At 45.3% G+C, this 18,225-nt stretch overlaps 1 protein-coding gene across 1 annotated transcript in view; it reads right to left on the bottom strand.

Moving 5' to 3' along the window:
* The window catches only part of LOC135831031 (uncharacterized), a 31,502-nt gene extending 15,088 nt beyond the window's left edge, over positions 1 to 16,414 (bottom strand). Inside the window, exons 1-19 of the mRNA XM_065343276.1 lie at positions 16,113 to 16,414; positions 15,274 to 15,331; positions 13,724 to 13,761; positions 12,452 to 12,497; positions 11,925 to 11,992; positions 11,196 to 11,301; positions 10,397 to 10,525; positions 9,837 to 9,912; positions 9,315 to 9,391; positions 7,993 to 8,042; positions 7,769 to 7,829; positions 7,448 to 7,555; positions 6,609 to 6,680; positions 6,093 to 6,230; positions 5,367 to 5,436; positions 5,053 to 5,189; positions 3,934 to 4,043; positions 3,603 to 3,651; positions 2,935 to 3,063 (exon numbers count right to left, since the gene is read on the bottom strand). Of these exons, the coding sequence (XP_065199348.1) occupies positions 2,935 to 3,063; positions 3,603 to 3,651; positions 3,934 to 4,043; positions 5,053 to 5,189; positions 5,367 to 5,436; positions 6,093 to 6,230; positions 6,609 to 6,680; positions 7,448 to 7,555; positions 7,769 to 7,829; positions 7,993 to 8,042; positions 9,315 to 9,391; positions 9,837 to 9,912; positions 10,397 to 10,525; positions 11,196 to 11,301; positions 11,925 to 11,992; positions 12,452 to 12,497; positions 13,724 to 13,761; positions 15,274 to 15,331; positions 16,113 to 16,267 (1,677 nt within the window). The 5' untranslated portion in view covers positions 16,268 to 16,414. The remainder of the gene's footprint in view (positions 1 to 2,934; positions 3,064 to 3,602; positions 3,652 to 3,933; positions 4,044 to 5,052; positions 5,190 to 5,366; positions 5,437 to 6,092; positions 6,231 to 6,608; positions 6,681 to 7,447; positions 7,556 to 7,768; positions 7,830 to 7,992; positions 8,043 to 9,314; positions 9,392 to 9,836; positions 9,913 to 10,396; positions 10,526 to 11,195; positions 11,302 to 11,924; positions 11,993 to 12,451; positions 12,498 to 13,723; positions 13,762 to 15,273; positions 15,332 to 16,112) is intronic.
* Positions 16,415 to 18,225: the final 1,811 nt, after the last annotated feature.

An 18,225-nucleotide genomic window follows, 5' to 3' on the forward strand; every position in this document is an offset into this window, starting at 1 on the left:
CGGACAAGGTTTTTCATGCACGAAAAGTCCTGGCCCAGCTAAGGGGCGAACCATTGGTGTGGCTGTCTCAGGAGGAGAACAAGAAACTTCTGGAAGATGATAAGGAGATGATGGAGGCACTCCACGGCCGATACGGCAGGACCAAAGCTCTCGCTGCGTACATAAGTGAGTTCGAGGAGAGTCGGCAGCAAGAGGGAGAATCCCTGGATCAGTATCTTTCTCGCCTACAACAACTAGCGGCAGTCGCGTTCCCAACCAATGACCTGGAAGCTCGACGAGAACGTGTCTTGTCTAGGTTTATGCGAACCGTACAGTCGAGCCGCCTATGAGAGGAACTGCTGGTGTTCGGCCTTTTTGATGAGCAGGATCAGCTACGGTCATACCAGACAGTACTAAGAAAGGCAAATCATCTCCAGGGTCATTGGGAAGCAGCAGCAGCAAGCGGTGCAATTAGTGATTCGGTGATGGCAGCATCATCATGAACGTGGACACGGATCCGAGATGTGATGTGGTGGCCGAATATTGCCGAGGACGCAGGAAAGTATGTCAGATGTTGTGAAATGTGCCAGCTGCACAAGCGGGTCAGGAGACCGGACATACAGTAAATATCGGATATAACGTGCCCCTTTGATTTTCGAAAATGTATCACTATATCCGGTGCATCACTATAGCCGATTTGCATGTTTGACCGACACATGGCACATGACTGCACATGAAATGATGCGTACACGCTGGAAAAAGCATGCTGAAAGTGCATGCATGCTCCGCGGACTGTGTACCGGTGCATGACACAGAGCAGTGCATGGCAGTGCAGTACGAGTACAGACTGTACATGTACTAGAACTTCGATACATCATGTGGCATGGCTGCTTCTTCAGCGTGTTCTCCAAAAAAAGCCTGAGCTGGATCCGTGTTCACGTAGATCGTAGATCTACTCGGTGTCCAACGAGTTGCGTAGAGCCAGAAATAGACATGAGTGGCTGTGTACGTGAGTTGGCAACATCATCGTGAGAGGCAACACAGCCAGAAACGGACAAGAACATGCAGAAAGATCACTCTTGATCATTATATGCGATATTTTCCTGTACATTTGATATGGTTTGCTTCCTGAAGGCCATCACAATAAGCGATATATCGGTATAGCCGATAATAGTGTATATAGTGATATTTTAGCTGTATTTTTTCAGATTTGATTTTGATTTTGATGTGTTCTATCACTATAACCGGTATATCATTATATCCGGTCACTTTATAAACGATACTTACTGTACCTCCTCCCCAACAACCTAGCATTCCGGAGACCGTTGGTGAGCGGGTGCAGATAGACTTCATTGGTCTATTCCAAGAGTCAGTCTCAGATGGATACTGCTATGTGCTCGCAATGCAGGACGTTTTGTCACGTTATGCCGTCTTGGTGCCGACTAAAGATTGCTCAGCAACGACGGCAGCTAGGGTATTGTGCGACCGCTGGGCGTGCAGTGTCGATATCCCGAAGGTGGTGCAGAGTGACAGGGGACCTCACTTCACTGAGGCTGTGTTTAAGACTGTATGCCGCCAACTTGGGGTGCGGCATGCACTCAGCAGTCCAGGGCATGCCAAATTGAATGCCCAGGTAGAACGGCAAAATCAGCTGATAGATCACGGGCGGTGTGTCTGTGGTCGTAAGCCAGTTGATTGGCCGAGGGCATTAGCAGCAGTGCAGTATGCCCACAACACAACTGCAAACGCCACCACGGGTGTATCACCATACTACCTCATGTATCAGCAGCAGCCCAATCGTCCTGAAGAATTCAATGATGCCGGCTGACCCAGAGGAGGTACAGGATACTCGACGGTCCCAAGTCCAGGAGATGGATACAGTCTTCAGATTGGTGGAGAAGCGGGTCAAGGAACGCCAGCAGAAGACGGCGAGCCGACGTCAACCAACGCCGGGTGCCCAGTTTGCAGTGGGCGATAGGGTTCGACTGAGACTGGTACCATCGCAACGGAGAGGGCTTGGCACGAAACTGGCACCGTACAAGTCAGAGCCCTACATGGTGACCGGGAGATCGAGCAACACATACTGGGTGAAACCAGTGCGTGGCCGCAGAATTTTGCAGCGGCACCTTGAGGAGCTTGAACGAGCGCCTGTTCAACTGCTCGCTCATGAAGCTGGTAAGCTGACTCAAGAGTCGTCCAATGATGAGCACAGAGAGCTACCGACCGCTGAGCCAATAGTGAGGAGAAGTGGCAGGCTCCGCCGGAAGACGCGCCACCTGCAGGTTGATCCTTCTCGGGTATCATGCGAATCGGAGGGGGAGAGTGATATGGTGTCAAGTGACAGTGACTGAGTTTGGTGTGAATGTAGGACTTGATTGGTGCTAGTGATAGATATATAGTGTCGCCTTCATGCTGACACTGTTGCTGATCATTTATTAGCAGTTGTGTATGACTGCATACACATGTATGCCAATGTGAGGTGGCAGCACTATCAGCTACAGTGTGCATTGATGTTACTTGCGTTATAACTCTGGCATGCTTCACCACACCATTATCACTTGCACACTCTCACACCATCAATTGGAGTTATAAGTTTACTTTGCGTTCATTGCCCGTTCAGTTGATCACCTACTTCTGATTAAATACACGTACTGCCGACGTATCAGCACAGGTCATGTTTGTGTGCTCATGCGAATGAAACCACGTGCTTACAAATACAATTTCATGGACAAATTTTAGTTCGCATTCATTCCTTAGAGCGCATACAGACTTCCAACTCCGCTTCCGACCCGCTGCATGCGGATAAACATCCGAATCAATCAGTGATGATAAAACTCCCTTTTCATACCATTTTTTTGTTCTGCTCAAAGACAAGAGCATATTATTCAAGAAAAACACTGTTCATGGTCAGATATAATAACGTCCACCACATCCTCACATCACTCTGCAACTTACCTCCACAAGGCTACTGCGCTTCAAGAAGAATGTCTCGAATCCAAAGGCAGGCAAATGTGTTATGAACAAAAGCTCAAAAGCTGTCTTGTTGGCCACTTCTGGGTTGTATGATGGCGAGGGCAAGACTTGCTGCAATGAGATGGAAAATAGCAAGGAATAAAAAAATATATATACCATCCCACTATGCCTGCGTGGTTTTAGCAAGGAAAGCTACTTGGTAAAAACTCGGAGGTTGAGCCTATAGTACTATGTAAAGAGAAAAGGACCTATAAGTTACTAGTTATGACTAACAGTCCACCAAGGTAACGAGATAATAATACTAGTTGTCGACCTATCTGACTGTATACTATCTCGCTACCTTGGTGGACTGTTAGTGATAACTAGTAACTCAGTATAGGTGCTTTTCTCTTTACATAAAGCTGCTTGGCTTTGCTCTTGATGCTCTATACATGTAACTTGATTGAGTCACCTGACTACTAATCATTATGTACAGATGAGGTTGTTCAGGCAGTGTCGGAGTGCATACTAATCAAAGGATGACGATACAGCATCAACCTTCAATGGCTAAAGAAAACAGTGCCACATATCCCTCTTCAAGTTCTTGATTTCAAGATTGAAGTGAGTTCCTTAGTTTTGCTTTGTGCCATTCTCTAGTGCAGTCCTCTCACCTGGGCAGCAACTTGTTTTCCAGTGGAGTCCGTCACAACTAGGTTGCTCCTGGCAACAAGAGCCAACACAAGAACAATTCAGTTCCAGGACTCACATGGAGTCGTCTGCAAGGAGCAATAACGTTATCACATGTTATAGTAGTGCAGTTCTGAACCAATCTGTTGTGTCTCGCACTCAGAATCCGTCAACGTCAAAAATACCATGTACTTCGTACACGTGCGCAATACGAATGATGACCATGAAAGGAGTCATAATATTACTAGCCATGGCTCAATCTTTTAAAACTGCTTTGCATGTCGTATGCTGTTGAGTTGCAGGATACCAACTTACAAGTTTGTCGGCACGGTGACCACGACGTCCCTCTCCCAGGCAAGTGAGTTGAACACAACCACAGAAATCTCATCTGATGCGCTGAGGTTCACCATGACCTCTGACGAGTTCTGCCGGGTGGGGAAAAAATGGGAACGAACAGTGCATGAAGTAGGCATCAAACGGTACACCTACTGAATACTGAACAGACTTTCTGTTGCAACCTCCGCTCTATTATGCATGTACTGTAAATTTCATTACCTATGTCATTTTCAGGTCTGTGGACCAATGCCTTTTAGGTATGTAGTGTTGGAGTATGAGCCTTACGTGTCAAAGAGGATAATTGAGATAGGATTCGAGTTCTTTGAGGATTCCTAGCTGTACGAATACTACGCATTTTATATCGGTTGATCAGCAGGTTGTGTTCTTATGGTTCCTTCTACTATACTCATATCTCTCTTGACCGGACCTCAACGTCACGGGTACCTCGGTCAACTGGGCACCCTGTGGGTGAGTTTTTAATGGAAATATTACTAGTCTTTCGCCATTTTCATGGAAAGAGTGACATGATATATCAGATCTCTGGCCCTCCCCATTGAGAAGTCAAGCAGGCATTACGGGATTTCAAAGTGCCGGTCAGTGCCCGGTCCCATACCACCCGGATAGGAGGAAATGACTCTGATGAGTGTACTGCATTCTTAGCAAATTTTACATACTAACACAGATAGTAAAGTGATCCAGGTACTAAGAAGTAAATTAATTGGAATTACTGGTACGATATAGCAGCACGCAGATTGTTGGGTTTGGAAGTCGGAGAGACTATACCGTGATATGCGGCAGTGAGCCTGTTGACAAGCAGCCTATACAGCATTGCTACAGGGCTTCTGCCAAAATGTGGTATTGCCCATTCCAATGGTTGTTTCGTAGAACTTTGCAGTGGAGATAATCTCTCAAATAGTTCCTTGGTCCCTTTTCTTTTCTATAAATAGATTTTTCACTGGATTAGAGTAAACATGCTGTATTTTCAGGACTCAGAGGTCGACTGGGTGAATGCCAGCGCCACCTCGCCGCAACACTGCTGTTCTGTACTGGCACACTTCGGCTTCCTATAGAGAAGCACACCAATGATTAGTATTCTACCTGAAATAGTTGTGGAGCAGATGCTGCTTTGCCCTTGATCATACTACTGAGTAGGTTTGAAGCCAGGTTTTCACAAGCCACAGTTCCCTTGTACAGTTGTAGGTAGTAATCATCAGCCACCGCTTGCTTTTCCGTGCCTAAACAAGAACACAATGCACCGTGATGTGAGCAAAGTTCAGACCATGCCAATATACTTTTGCCTCTTCTCTTTTTGCCAAGCTGACAGTGAGTGAAAAAACATATGCACAAGCCAAATACGCCCAACCAGAATGGCATCCGAAAGAGAGATTGGATGAATATTCGTGATTCCTTACCTGAAACTCCGTCATGATGCTGCGTTACACCCATGGCTCGTCTCAGCAAACCAAGTTCATCCATGATGCTCTGGAAGTGAAACAACATGCACACACAGAAAATACGTATGCAATACAGGACATATTGTACAATACACAGATGGTATGATTTCCAAGGAGAGTTAAACAGCTGGTGTCTTTGGACGCAACTTGAAACAATTATTATTTTCACCTTTTTTTTTTTCAATAGATGGAAAATGTACTTTGCGAATGCACTTGACAGTTTTAGCTTTGTGCAAAGCTATTGACTACTGATTGTGCCTTCGCAGGGTTGGCTGCGGACAGCCATATTGCAAGGCAACAAGAAGGACCTCGGCATAGACCTAGACCTTGGTATGATGAAAAAGCCTGAAATTTTTAGCCAACAAATAAAAAGGACACTTCAGCAAGAAATGCAAGACAAAAGGAGAGAATAAATTCACAGTGAATGTCTGATATGAAGTTATCTGGTATAGATATGGACTGGTATTGGTGGTCTTGAGGTACTGTAATGCAAGTATGCTTGCAATTCCAATCATTTACTACTATTTCATTTCCCAATGTACTAGTATGGACTCGGATGGAGAGCCAAGGATACATTTATAGTAAAGAAAAACGGACCAAGAAACTACTGGTGGTGTTAGTGGACATTATAGCATAACTTGTAGTTTGTTGGTCCTCTTTTCTTTACAATGTACTAGTCTGTACCTTTTCGTCCAGTGGTGATGCAATCGGTGACTTGGCAGCTGCATACAATAGTAGCTCAACACTACGCATCAGCGCGGCTCGTGAGCGCACGTAACCTTTCAACAATGGTCTACTGGTGTAGTATCCCGTCCAGTATTGCTACCGGCATTCAGGACAATGGAGTCACAGCAAACAAGAACAACAAAGAACCAGTCAGCTTCACCTGCACAACAACGTTACGCGACAGGGCACGTGTACAAAACGAGTGCCAAGTACGAGCGCATGGCAAACTGGTCAGCCTGATGCATTGGGAATTTGAAAGCATTTGATCTGAAAACGTGGAGTTATCACAGAATTATACAGATCACTAGGCGCATGTTTCAGGTCAAGCTTTGCATTTATATAGTGTAGCCAGGATTGAAGGGACCATGCAAATTATGAATTACTTCAGAGCAAGAGTTATTGGACGAGGCTATAATTATATAGACAGGTTTACTTGCCCAAAATTCCAGTACAAGTATCCACACAATGACTTACTCCATAGTTGCTAGCATAGGGGAAGAAGTCACCTGTGTATACTGGCCACGTCAGGTTTAGAGCATTTATAGCCTATGAGAAGGAAGCAGCAGCAGCACACGCAGAACAGTAGATCATACAGTATGAAGCAAGGACGTAAAGGCTATAAGTGAATGACATCATTGTATGTGCATTGAATTGATTCGAATGACGAGTCAACGCTTGTCGTGATGCCACTTCATAATAGGCACTTCAAGTGATGACTCAATTCTTCCCTATTGTATCTCCCAATAGCGGAGTGGAACTGCCAAGCAGCCCAGTCTGAAATGCACATGAGCGATAGAGTATCATAATTATAATTTCGGGTTATAAGCCGGCCTTTCACGACCTATATTCAGCCGATAAATCGAGGCCTCAAGCACTTGGGGTCGATTTATAACGGGTAAAATACGGTAGTTACTGGTAGACCACGGTGAGAATTCTGTCGGTGTGAATGATGTAGAAATAGGGAAAGTGATAAATGCGCTGACATTTCACTTGGAGTTCTGATGTTGAACCACTTTCATGCCAACAGAAGTGGGGTATATTTATCAGGTCTGCTAAACCTTGATGGGCACCTGACAATGCTGGAACTGTGAGAAAGGGCTGGTAAATTGGTGGAAATAATCGTGCTGTGCCGATTGCTGAGAGTATGGATGTGATTGTCATAGACTTATATTCCCTAACAAAAGTAGTTTGTAGTACATGTACATCCTGACATAAATTGGGTTGGCCTGAAGCAAGCATATACACATGGTCAGCTTTGATGACTGTTACGGAACGAAAAGCACCACTCACAACACAGAATGGCATATTCGTACCGCAACGTAGGAGCCAAATGTTCCATATCGAACTGTAGCATTCAAAGCTGGGTTGCCATTAACAGCATCAATGAGTTTGTCCATCTGATCAAAGCTCTTGAAGGCATTCTGCACCAGAAGATACATGGAGGGAATGGTCGAATACATACATGAACATGCCGGTTAGACGAAACAAAAGTCAAAATATGATCAAAGCTCCACACTGTACTGGATATAAGTCGACCTTTGAAGCACTAGGACATGCACAAACATCTGCATTCCACACTCACCCTGGTTTATTCAAGTCGCCTGCAGGGTGCAACGGTTGCACAGAGTCCTTACCTGATGGCCAAAGTCACAGCCGAACGGAATGAGGATATGATTGTGCCGGTACCACTGATTGCTGGATATGGAAAATAGGCGGAGCAGAGGAGACATGAGTTAATTTGTTTGCAAGCATGGCCACCCTCAAACTGCAACAGCGGTTGGACCATATCTTCACAAAAGGTCTTGCCCATTTCCATCAGTTCTGAAAAGAAGTTTCCATGCTCGTTAGAAAATCTTACCGTGCTCTTGCCATGTTGACAAATGCCACAGCTTGACTTCCTGCATTGAGCTGGCAGAAGGAAGAGGCATTTGCCAGGAGAACAAAACGACTTTTCACCTTGGAAGCACAACCGTCTTGGAAGAAAAAGTTTGCTAATTCCAACTACATTGACTATTAATTTTGTTCTAATCAAGGACCAGTCCTAACCAGCTTGGTACATGTAAGGGACTAGCATATAACCAGTTAGTCCCCTTGTACCAAACACTCAACCTTTTCGGGTAGCCATGTCGTGTGGTTGATGCACAGCTGTTGACATATGTGCAGGCTAAGCTTTGGATTGTGTTTTGTTATAAAGACTAAACAGGACTGACTATATGCTCAATGCCAAGCCCCTGGATATGGAATGGGTAGCGCATGGTAGGAGATTAGAAATCCTGTTCAAAACCAGCTCCAAAGAATTTATTGAACATGAGATGCCTGTACTAGTCCAACCAAAATTACCTGCAGTGCAATGGCATTTCAGTATTTGTTTGGCAATTTTTCAGAGTGGTGGACCACACATTGGCATTGTTCCTTCTTGTGACTGATCGCTTTCTACCACGTGCAACGGCCCTAAAAGTAGGCTGTATTGCACACTAGAGATGTTGTATTTCTCGCCGGCCGAGCGCAGCGAGATAGGCGAGAAATGATTTCTCGCGAAATATATTTGCAGTTGCAAATATGGCATCTGGTGTGTTCTTTGTTGTCGCTTCTTTTCCTGACTTCTTCAGTCAGTTTTGAGTCTCACCAGTGTCCCTGCCCTCCCACCCTTTATTTCTGTGCATATTATCAATGCTTTTTATCACTGTTTGCCGTGATGTGCTTGCCATGCCTACATGATGCCTAATCGCCATTGGGGATATACACCCGTTTTTTCCCTCACAAATGCGTCCGTCGGCGCGAGGGTTTTTTCCCGGCTGGCTCGGTCCAGGAAAATTAATCTGACGGTCCCAAGTGGTTCTGCATCATGGCCTATTTCTGCTATCCACTGGCACGACTATTCTATCTGAGACACTCTGTTCTCAGTCCTTGCTTGCTTCCATACCTCACTCGTTATCCGGTTCACATCTGGCTGCGGCCATCTACCCTTCACTTTGTGTGTTGTCGCTATTGCTGTCTATGTCTCTGTGTATGCCAGTATATGTGGAGCGAGAAGCCAATGAGCATAGGCTGAACATTCGGGTACTAGGCGGAAGCTACATGATCATGGAGTAGTTACACGTTCACACCGCCTTCGGCTACAGCCTGCACATCTTAGCTGACTACCTGAATCATGTTCTGGAGCTCACAATGCATACTTACAGGATATGTTGGTAGCAATGGGTCGTTCTGAATTTGAAGGTGCCCGTCATAGCCACATTCTCCTGGGGTGCAGTAATCTAGTAGATTCAGCACACAGCAAAAACCATAATGCTTCAACTTCTTTTGTTTCAGCTGGGCTGGGAAATGTAGAGACAGGAACAGTAGCTAGGCGGTCTAATATCATGCTAGCATGACGGACGTGCAGAAAGAGAGAAAGAGAGAGAGGAGAGAGAGAGAGAGAGAGAGAGAGAGAGAGAGAGAGGAGAGAGAGATTTACCGGTCTTGTTTGGAACAGAACTGTTGAAGGAGGAAGCTAGCCAGTCTCATGCGCTTGTTAGAGCCAAACCCTGGTAGCAATATGTTGTCATGTACATCAAGTATGGACTGAAAACTTGTCTGCTGCCATGGTAAAGAATATTGAAGGCACAAATTAATATGTCACAAGGAATTCACAGACTGCACTAGCTAATGTGAGACTCAGCTCATGATCTTGGCTCTTTAAGTAAACAGCATTCGACTTACGGCTATCCATGATGTGTGTGAATATTTCCGTTTCCTCTCCGAGACTTTTCGAACCCCGCCATATGAATTCTAGTTCCTTTGAAGACAACATCACAAAAAGATTTCCTAGTCAGATCTGTGTCATAAGTTGTGTGACAGCCTGGATTGCATGCGAGTTATATGAAGTTCACCACTACACACTGGTCATATACAATGCAACAATGAGAACAAAGTACCGAGTTTACAAAACTGGACTAGACTTTCGTGACTGTTCTTACCAGGAGCATAGTTCTCTCTGAGTTCTAAGCCGGATATGTTAACATACATTTTCTGTCACACAACCATGGCCAGACCAGTCAAACATGCTTAAACATCATTTCCAAGTGCTGTTTCTAGCTTCACTCTCCCTTAGCGTCTTCAGCGAAGGTCATCGTCACTCTGAGTTTCTGCCCTCACCATTTTTCAGCACACTAACAATGTACATGGACTTCAAGGCATGTCATCCCAGGATGAGTGCTAGAGAATTGCAGCCTAACATGTCAACAGTTAGACTGAAGAAATTGAAAGCCAAGCCGCCTTACTCGGTTCGCCTTCCTTCTGTCCTTGTCCCTGAAATCGATACGGTTGATGCCGAATGCATCGAAGCCCATATCAGCCCACAGGGACGGTGTCACACTGCTGTGACCGAACGGATCCACATGCCAGCCAACCTGGAAGCCGAAAGAAAATACCCATAACATCAGCAACAGTTGCACGACTTCGCATTGTGCTCCAGCTTTTAGTGGATAACTACATGCACACAAACTCCAGCACAGGACTACGTCCCGACATGATAACGACCAAGAAATTGCACGAATACAGCAAGGCCGTCACAGCATTTTTTTCGGCGTTTTTTTTTAGCACACTGCAACAAAGCGCAATGATCACAGCTATCTCAGCGCAAACGTGGCAGATCCTTGTCCCCCGATGGTGGTTTGTTGCAGGATCAAAAAATCTTTCGTTGCAGTTACACTGAAATGGCACCAAATGCCTGGAAATGCTTGCAATTGGCTTCAATTTTTGGAAATTTTTTCCTGGGGGAGGGTAATGTTTGTCCCCGATCGTAGGGTCTTCTTGGTTTCAAGGGTTGCAGAATCAAAAAGTCTTTCGTTGTAGTTACACTGAAATGGCACAAAATGCCCGGAAATGCTTGCAATTGGCTTCAATTTTTGAAATTTTTCCCGGGGGACAACCCCCGCACCCCCCTTCCATGGCCACCCCACCTCCAAAGTCGGTGCGACGGGCCTGTACAGTCTGTACAAAAAAAGCTCCAATGACGGGGCATTATAGAGAGTGGGTATGGCGCTCACGGCGTACATGTATGCTACGGGTTGATCATACCTTCGGGAAGATATCTGGGCCGAGTGCATCGTGAAGGAAAAGAGCACCTTCAGACATCTGATTGATCACGCTGAAGAAGCTGGTGGCTGCTTCATCATTCATACACCTTTTGTAAATATCACAAGAATGAAAAGAGAATGACAGGATTCTGCACCGGTCTCGGTGTCTGGAGTAAGTAATCATGAACTACAGTAGGCAGATTGTTGAAGCATTACTAGTGCACTTCCATTTCAGAAGCTATGCATTAACTATTTTGTGCTGGAATGATGTCTTGCCGGAGTGGAACATGCACAGCTTCAGTTCAACAGGGATTTCTTTCTTATTTTTCTTTTCTTTTACATCAATGACACTGCACCACCGGGAAATGGAAAACGAGAGAACATGATAAGGACAATAGAGAAAAATGGGAAGGTGCATGCTGCAGAGTCACTGAGCCGTGTTGGTGAGTCTGGAGGCACTCCACTGACCACTGTTATCAGCATCCGGGCATGTCAAGAGAGCACCAGAAAGAGGGGACGCATGGAAAAAAGAAAACAGGCGGATCCTTTCGCAGCAGACGATGCACAGTGATGTATTCATGATAGGAGACATGTGTAACCAGAGGAAAAGAGGGAGTTGAATGGGTAAACAAACTCCACTACACTTGCATTCTATTCAGCTTCCTACCATCACAGAAAAATCAAAGCAGCCAAAAGGTTCATGAACATGACATTGTACTTCAGGACATACCATCCAGCAAGGTTGAACTCCAACTGGCCACTTTTCGCCAGTTTGACAACCGCCTGTTGCATGTCGGGCTAAAGCAGTATAAAAGAAAATCAGAAGAGGGACCAATAGAGGAGAGCAAGAGTCATGCAGGTCTACATTTAACTGTTAGCTAGGTTAGTACATTGCTCTGTCTCGAACTGGGATGCAGGCGAGGGGACAGGAGAACAATGGCTAACTGCTCAGGACATGTACAGTGGTGGGAGAATATTTAAAAGTGCTTCATTATCATGTCAGTCAACAGTGGAAATAGCCAGATATTTTTCAAGTGACTTCAAAGTGGTAGAAGATGGCACGGACACACATGATCCCATCTATGTGGTCATACTTGCTCTTTAATCAGTGCTTCTAAGAAGGCGTATTTAGCAATAGTTGAGCGTGCTCCCGGGGCCAGCTACTACATCTACACTACTCAACACGTCTCAGAAGCGCTGATCACAAAGAGCCTGCACAGGCATCATCCAGTGCTTGTCGCAGATGCCGCTACTTACACTTTGCTCGTTCCACCACCGATAGAAGTAGGCAATCTCCACATACCTGTGTTCACACAGGACAGCACAATGCATTACATGCGTTCACAACACAGTCAGTGAACAGGAAAGCATGTACAGACCTTGCAGCGTTGGACAACGTTAATCCACCAGCACTCATATCCATTTGTATACATGTAGAGTAATCAAAAAGAAAGTTGTCTGGAAAGGCTGACATGATAGAAGAGCACTTCTTACCAACATCCTCAGTGGAATAAACATCACAGTAGCACAACAATATTATAATATAGATAAAATGCTGACTCTGTTGGAAACAAAGGCGGTGTGGACAATATGCTCGCAAGTGAGAAAAGTGAGTGAGAGAGAGAGAGAGAGAAAGAGATGCAACAATGTAAAGTAGTGGGAAAGTAAGTGAGAAAGCCAGGGGAAGAGCATAGTCGCATTCTCACTTTCTCATTCATAATAAGAGTTCAGCGCTACCAGTACTACTTTTGTCGTGAACGTTTCCGGCAATGCTGGTATCTAGATTGCATGTTCACCTTACTATACTGCAGTCCTGGCCAGAGAAATCTGACCTCATGACTAGAATAGTGCCTGAGGCTACACGGCCCCAGCACCACACAAACACACAAACACACACACACACACACACACACACACACACACACACACACACACACACACACACACACACACACACCACTGTGCACTCTTCACAGCGTGGTGCAATTTTTTTCATAAGGTCGGATTTCTCTGGCCAGAGCTGTACATTAGATTGTTAGTCCTTGTTTGCTCCACTGCCATGGAAACCCAGTCAAAGCCATGGAAACCCAGTCAAAGCCATGGAAACCCAGTCAAAGAGCATCACAAGAAATGTTAACGAATCATACTGACATGAATGGCAGTATTGTGTGTCAGTTCATACCTACAAGTACATCTAGGTGGTAAACACACACACATGGCAGCAATAAATGCACTGGCAGCTCCCTCATCTGCAAGCGTATTGCTGAGAAAATCAGCGCTTTTTGCCAGAACTTTGGAGCCTAGAGAGCTCTGTATGGGAAGGCGCGTATTTACCGCCATTTGACCAGATATGTTTTACCACGAATACTCTATTATATGATGCTGCATCAGAGTCTTCAAACCATTCTACATCCAGGTGTGTAAATTATTTTTTTGAAGTTACAAAAACTACCTTGCAATCACTCCACTTGTTGCAGCCTGAAAAGCTTTACCCGCCATAGTCGGTGTAAGACCTGAATTGCAACTTACGTGAAGCGTCGGTTGGGGTTGTCCATAAGGCACCTCATCTGCTCAAGTAAACATCAGCAGGAGGATGAAGCAGCCGCCAAAAAGAGACACAGTAGATTAGAAATTTGACTAGGTTCCTTTGGATCAGTGATGGCAACTCCCTGGGAAATGAAGATATTTTGTCACTACCTATACTGGTAAGATCCAATGTATGTGTGTGTGTGTGTGTGTGTGTGTGTGTGTGTGTGTGTGTGTGTGTAAGCGCACGCATGTGTGTGTGTGCGTGTGTGTGTGTGTGTGTGTGTGCGTGCGTGTGTATGTGTGTGTGTGCGCGCGCATGTGTGTGTGTGTGTGTGTGCCCTGTGAACACCAACAGTGTATTGGGAATTGAATGTTAACCCTTTGGAGTCCATAACTTTTTTGCTTCCTCAGTATTTGTGGCCGTCACGAAAATACGCACTCAATTTCCAACATACCTTTGGTTCTACTTCACCGATTTTGAAGATCTTGGGCTCGTTAGAAAGCTCTTGATGAGAGCAATACAATAAGCCGAAACTCGCCAAGAGCAGTACTCATTGTCCGCCACAACGCACTCCAAACGCGAGTCCAGCTCCAGATCTGAGACGAAATCGGTCTCCTGCAGCCATTTCACTGAATCTAGCTCGGAACTGTTCAAATGTTTTCGAGTAGCAGCTTACTTTGCCGTGACTTCGCGCCGCGCCGGTCCTGGCACGTGTCGCCTGTCCTGAAGCTGGGAAAATCCCTTTTTTCACGCACTGACTCGCAGCATGCACGCAGCGCAGAAAATTCAAAATGTTCGATCGCTCGCCGCTCACTCACCCTTTATCGGAGAGACTTTGGACCTGTTCGAGACGATAGCTGAGAGTGTTCTCTACCGCTTAGACCTTTCGATTGTTGAATTTGGTCAAGATTTGGCCGAGAACCGAAAGTTTGACTGCGCCCACATGCATAAAAAATGCGCATGGTTCGAAATCGAACCATGGACTCCAAAGGGTTAATGCAGCACTGTGCTACTTTCAGACTGGACAAGGAAACTTGCACCGTGTCAGTTAGGGCCGGACACATCCATTGCAAAGTAAATTCGGGGGGGGGGGGGTTCTCCGTCCACTTCTGACACATTATTGCTAAACGTTTGACCCTTCCCAAATCCGAGTCTAGGGTGAAACCAATTCCCTTTTGATTTCCCGTAGATCAGCATTGCTAGCTACAATATGGTCTCAGCTAGTCCCCTTCGCCTGTAAGATGTTGGTGGCTCAACTGCAGGTCCCAGTGCTGTTAGAACACTTTCAGCAGGGCATAACTGCAAAACCATCTTCTGACGATTGCTTCTGCACGAAACTCCAGCTGAGATGGAGATCTTGTTTTGCTTTTCACTGGATCTTTGTGTGTGCCTATCACTATCAGGTCGAATACCTATATACTAACATGGCATGACCTATCTTATCTGTCTGATTTTGGGTTTTTTGCCCGTTCCATTGTAAAAATTGACATTTGAAAGGGGGTCGGTTGGCACGCCTCGCTCAACATACATGTCTTTATAGAGAACTCACCGCCGTGTCCAGAATCCACTGCACCTCACTGATGTAGTACTGGTCCACTGTTTGTAGCCTGTACACGTAACAGTCAAGAATGCGGGGAAACGGGTGCTATCACCTGCTGCAGTAATAGCAAGGATAGGACTGCGTAACACATCTTCACCCCAAGACTCTACCCAGTCCTCCTCTTGTAGTCTATGGCAATATAAATCAAGCTTTGCAGCTAGTTCAATGAGAATCAACCAACAATATCAAATTTTATCATGCAGGGCCGTAGCACCGGTATTTCTGAGGTGTTCCGCCCAAATAGGATACTTGACCGGCAATAAACATAATTGGCGAAAACAGTTTTGTACAAATTGGGTGGGTCAGCTTTTTTTCCGATAAGGTCCGGCCACGGCCGGAGCTGCCAGACCCAGAGCTGCGGCCATGTCATGGCCTAAGAAAGCAGAGGGAAAACTCTTTCAAGAGTGATGCAACGGAATGTATGGGAAATTTTGCTGGAGGTGACACATTGACAAAAATTGGCTTTCGGCTACAATGTACTGGCGGCCTACACTAAAACTTTAGTGAATCAGCTGCACTGCTTTTCATACCGAATCCTTCAGAAGGATTTCACGGCTTCGGTCATTGAAACCATCATGAGGAAAAACGGGTAACACTTATTGGCGGATAGCCGGACAATGAGCCCTGCTCCTCTCCTATGTACTAGTAATTGGTGCATCTGTCCGAAAGCCAAACTCATTGAAACATATTGAAGTCCGCCCGTCAGGCTTGGCCAACACAAAATGGGCCCACCAACAGGAATAATTCTACAATCGTTTTCTGGAAGGAAGGAATTTTCATTCTCTCACCAGCCAACGTCATCGTGGGTATGTGTAACAATCCAAATGTTGATATGGGAGCCATTCGAAGCAGGTTCCTGCGCTTGAGACACGTCGATAGCTAGGAGCGCAACGACTAAGAATACGCACACAGCGGCCGCCTCCGCGACCATGTACTTCGCCATAGCGAACCACAATGGCTGTGTTCAATCTCCGCGTCAAGATACCGGTTTATTCTTGTTACGATCCAGTTCAAACTCTAAAACAGAACACTGAAGATCTACTACTGCCTGGTCCTATTTGTGTGGAAGTAACAAAGTTTGAAGGCGAGCAAGGGCGCGAGCTACAAAATCTTCATCCCTAATCACACCTCTCGCGACTGTCTTGCCGCATATACCATCACGTGACGCGTCGGCCACTAAGCTCATGAGTCATGTCATCTTGATTCACACATACAGCCCAGAACGCCTCCGGGAGTCCGGGACTCCGGGTCCCTTGATATTTTCATGATAATGAAGTGCTAGACCTACTACATGTACCTGATGTACATGCACATGACTGTACAGTGCTGGCAACTGAAATCCGATCCCCTGTGCGGTGGGTTCACATTCTTTGCTACATGTATGTGAGCGCACCGCTCAGGCCTGTCAGGGGTTTATTTTATTTTTTATGTCATAAAATGGCTGTAAATATACAGTCTAATGACTTGTGTAAATAATAACAATTGTACTTCCAAATGTACAACTACGATATACTTAGTACAGTCATGTCAAAAACCGGCCTTGGACACCGAACACAACTGCCTCAGGACCGGATACCGTAGCCACTTCAGCCACCACCGCTCAGGGGGTCGGATTTCAGTTGCCAGCTGAATGTACATGACTGTAGTGTGCGACTGTAGATCTACACTAGTACAGTCAGTCATGTCGATTTCCAATAGTATCTTATTCTTAGGTTACCACCAGGGAGATGTGAAGGGTATACCAGTATACGACTCCCTGGTTATCATATTGCTGAGTACACGTAGCTAGATCTACGACAAAATGTGTTAGGATGTTTGTTCATCATGAATGAAGTCAGTATTGTAATGCCACCAGATAATACTACGTGTACTAATCTATGATGTACAACATCATCCTTGCTGTGACAGTGTCTGCGTGTCCCACAACATACTACAACTTCTACTAGTAGTCTGCTGCAACGCAATCGTATCAAGAACATACTAGCACATGTACAGACTACTGACTAGTACTAGTAGTGATGCAAGGAATATTCGAAAAAAAAATTGTAATATACATGACTGTACTATAATACTGACACCAGCAGAATGCACAGCAACGCGCTCTACATGTGCAGTGTAATGAAAATGTATACAGTAATGTACACAAGAGAGAGATAGGAAGCTTTGTTACAACTCTGACTCGTCTGAGTTTCACGTATTACTACGATTTATCGGGCAACTGATGGATCCAAAACGGGCAGCCAGCCCTACATGGGTATTGTCTACTATTGAACACTCTTCGGACAGTGAAGCACACAATTACTTGACTATACAGTAACAATAGTAATGCAGTGATACAGTAATGCAGTGCAACCTCGTGCCGTGAATACAGCACACACACTAACACCACCCTGTGCACCTACATCATTGTATATGTATGATGTAGTACCTGAACTAAGGCTGAAGTCCTGAATACGGTCACCCAGTAGTGTGTTACATGTACATAAGCACTACTTGACCAGGACTGTAGTATAACTATAAACTACATATTTACTGGTTTTTCCTCCGTGTATATTCTAGTGATTGTTAGTCTAATTGGTCGCATGCTGTCTGATGAGTGTTTTCACACGAAACTCCGAGTAACAGCGGAAAGAGATTTGTTTGCTTCATTGCTGTGTAATCTTTGTATTTCTGGCTCTGTTCACTGGACATTGAGCACTGTAAGCAGCCTGAGGAACTACTTAAACAACCTACTGTCTATTCACAGGTACATGTACTAAGATTATGTGTTGCCCAAGCAGTGCAGTGTGCAAACAAGAAACGCTAAAGCACCCAAACTCGGAGGTCCAAATACTCGGGGAATCAGACCCACTAACATTTGACAAAATCACCCTAGAAAATCACCTTGACAACGACAAGATG

The sequence above is a fragment of the Sycon ciliatum genome, chromosome 1 (assembly GCF_964019385.1).
Source record: "Sycon ciliatum chromosome 1, ocSycCili1.1, whole genome shotgun sequence".
In the NCBI taxonomy this organism is placed as follows: domain Eukaryota; kingdom Metazoa; phylum Porifera; class Calcarea; order Leucosolenida; family Sycettidae; genus Sycon; species Sycon ciliatum.